Genomic DNA, 2,500 nt, shown 5'->3' with positions numbered 1-2,500 from the left:
ACCTAAATTGTTAGAGTTTACTGAATACATCAATTCTCTTTATCCCACCATCAAGTTTGAGCTGGTTTATTCGGAGCATATCCTCAATGTCTTGGATCTCACTTTGCACCTCCAGCAAGGTTTTATTAAGACAGATATTTATGCTTAACCTACAGATAGTCACCTTTATTTACCTTTTTCAAGTTCTCATCCGGCACACTGTAAAAGGGCTATTCCCTATGGGGTTGCTCTACGAATTAGACGTAATTGTTCCTCTGACGATTTTCTTAACAAGAGGTGTGCTGAATACAAAGGGTATCTTAAGTCCCAGGGCTATAATGCAGCTTTAGTAGACAAACAATTCGACAAAGCCCTTAGTATTGAGAGATCAGAATTGCTTAAGAAAAAAGCCAAGCCTGTCAAGAGAGTTTTCCCGTTAGTTCTTGACTACAATCCTATCCTGCCTGATATTCAGAGAGTTATCAAGAAACATGCTCATCTTCTGAGATCGTCGCCCGAATTACTTGAAATTTTTCCATCTAAATCGATTTTTCCAGCATATCGCCGTACCAAAAATCTCAAAGATATTTTAGCACCATCTAAATTTCGTGGCGACAACGGGGCAAACCAGGCAGAGAACGAAATGGGAGGGTGCTTCAAATGTTGTACTCGTTGTGATCTTTGCAAAAATTTCTTAATTCAAGATTCCATATTTAAAAGCTTTTCCACAGGCCGAGTCTACAAGATAAAGCAAAAATTGTCTTGCTCTTCCAAAAACGTTGTTTACTTGGCCTCGTGCAATAAATGCAAATTGCAGTATGTAGGTTCCACCACAACAGAATTTAAAGTACGTTTTCGCAATCACAAATCATCCATGCTCACCAACAAAAAGACGTGTGAGCTTGCAGTCCATTTTAATTGTACTAGGCACGAAATTTCCGAAATTAATTTTATCGTCATCGAACAAATTACTAGCCAGGGGGTTGCTGCGTATATTGATAAGTTGTTATTGACCAGAGAGGCCTATTGAACCTCCCAGCTATTTACACTCAGCCCTCATGGTCTTAATAAAAGACGGGAATTTAGATCCAAAAATCGCGTCCGTTACAATACATAATTAGACTGACTATTATACACTTATACACTTAGTAATTAAGGCGCTCGCAGATACATTGTTGTAATCTCATCACTTGCGCGTTCTTGTAAGTTGCCATTAGCTTGTTACAATACAGAATTAGACTGACTATTATACACTTAGTAATTAAGGCGCTCGCAGATACATTGTTGTAATCTTATCACCCGGCGCGTTCTTGTAAGTTGACATTAGCCTGTTATGTAATCTATTATTTCAGGTGTTATAGCATTATGTAATTATATTTACATTTTTCTGATCTTATATATATATATGCAAATCTGTAAACTTGCTAGGATTTTTAACGTTTTATTTTTTAACTTGTAAATATTGTTCCAATCTGAAGAAAGCCGAAGGCCGAAACGTCACATTAAAAGCCGGAACAGTTAGAAGTTTGCTTCATGACGCCTCATCTTACACTTAACTAAAATTCACATTGAAGCACGGTATCTTTTGATCCTTCTACTGGAAGTCACCGTTTGGAAAACCATATTATTCTGCCTATATATATATATATATATTTTTTTTTTTTTTTTTTTTTTTTGTCAAACGCTAGTATACTAAGATTTACAGACAATTTTCTGCCTTTGGTAGATAAACACGTTTACGTGCGGCATCTCGTTGATTTTTTCACAGCTGAGAAATATGACAGAAACAATTTACTGTCATATTTTAACCTACCTGATTACGAAGACAGCGCCCTCTGAAGTATTGCCAAAATACACTGACAGCCCCCAAAAACATAATGGCAACGGACAAAGGCACAATGATGGCTATGATGTCGACATTTTTCCTTTTACTTGTTGCGGATGGCCCTTTAAAAACAAAATTAGAGATAAGTGTTTTAAGAAGGCGCTCCTACACTAAGACCAGTGATTTTAGTGCCTGCAGATATCTGCTGATATTGATTAAAATATGTCGACGTTGATTATGAATATAACCGTATTAAAATGTTAATAGTAAATATCAGCGAAATGCTCATCCCCCTCGGTCATAGATAGAAAAGTACTTACTTTTCACGTGGGGGCCAAACCACCCCCCTAATGTTTCATGAAGGCTACATTTGCTTGGTTTATATATTTCTGAACCAAGTTTGGCAGATGAGCTTTCTTTGTTCTCCAGTTTATTTTAATTTGGAAGTTGTGAGAAAATGTCAGATTATGACGTCATAATTGATGACGTCACCAAAATGTGCTATAATTTTTTGTAAAATCTGATAAAAAAAAGATTATGTCATTGGAAAGGCCTTGACTTCAGGAGTAAAATGCCGGAAACCGTTTTTTGCTGTGATGATTATTTTTCGACATATGGTAAGTTAAATATTTTTTTGCTGTTCCCCCCGGAATTTGCTTAACCATACTGTCGTTCTCAAGTCAGTCTCTCTGGTTT

General features: G+C 36.6%; 1 protein-coding gene and 1 pseudogene across 2 annotated transcripts in view; one reads left to right on the top strand and one right to left on the bottom strand.

Annotated features, from left to right (window-relative positions):
- Nucleotides 1-1,857, top strand: part of LOC149111871 (uncharacterized) — a 3,773-nt pseudogene extending 1,916 nt beyond the window's left edge.
- Nucleotides 1-2,500, bottom strand: part of LOC110066085 (uncharacterized) — a 26,768-nt gene that overhangs the window by 13,265 nt on the left and 11,003 nt on the right. For both annotated transcript variants that reach the window (XM_089289451.1, XM_089289452.1), the window contains one exon: nucleotides 1,793-1,926. In XM_089289451.1, coding sequence (XP_089145577.1) covers nucleotides 1,793-1,926 — 134 coding nt within the window. The remainder of the gene's footprint in view (nucleotides 1-1,792; nucleotides 1,927-2,500) is intronic.

This window comes from Orbicella faveolata, unplaced genomic scaffold (assembly GCF_042242905.1).
Source record: "Orbicella faveolata isolate gen_17 unplaced genomic scaffold, um_ofav_v1 contig_2, whole genome shotgun sequence".
In the NCBI taxonomy this organism is placed as follows: domain Eukaryota; kingdom Metazoa; phylum Cnidaria; class Anthozoa; order Scleractinia; family Merulinidae; genus Orbicella; species Orbicella faveolata.
Note: the sequence above shows the minus strand (reverse complement) of the source record. Positions and strands in the feature narration are given on the sequence as shown.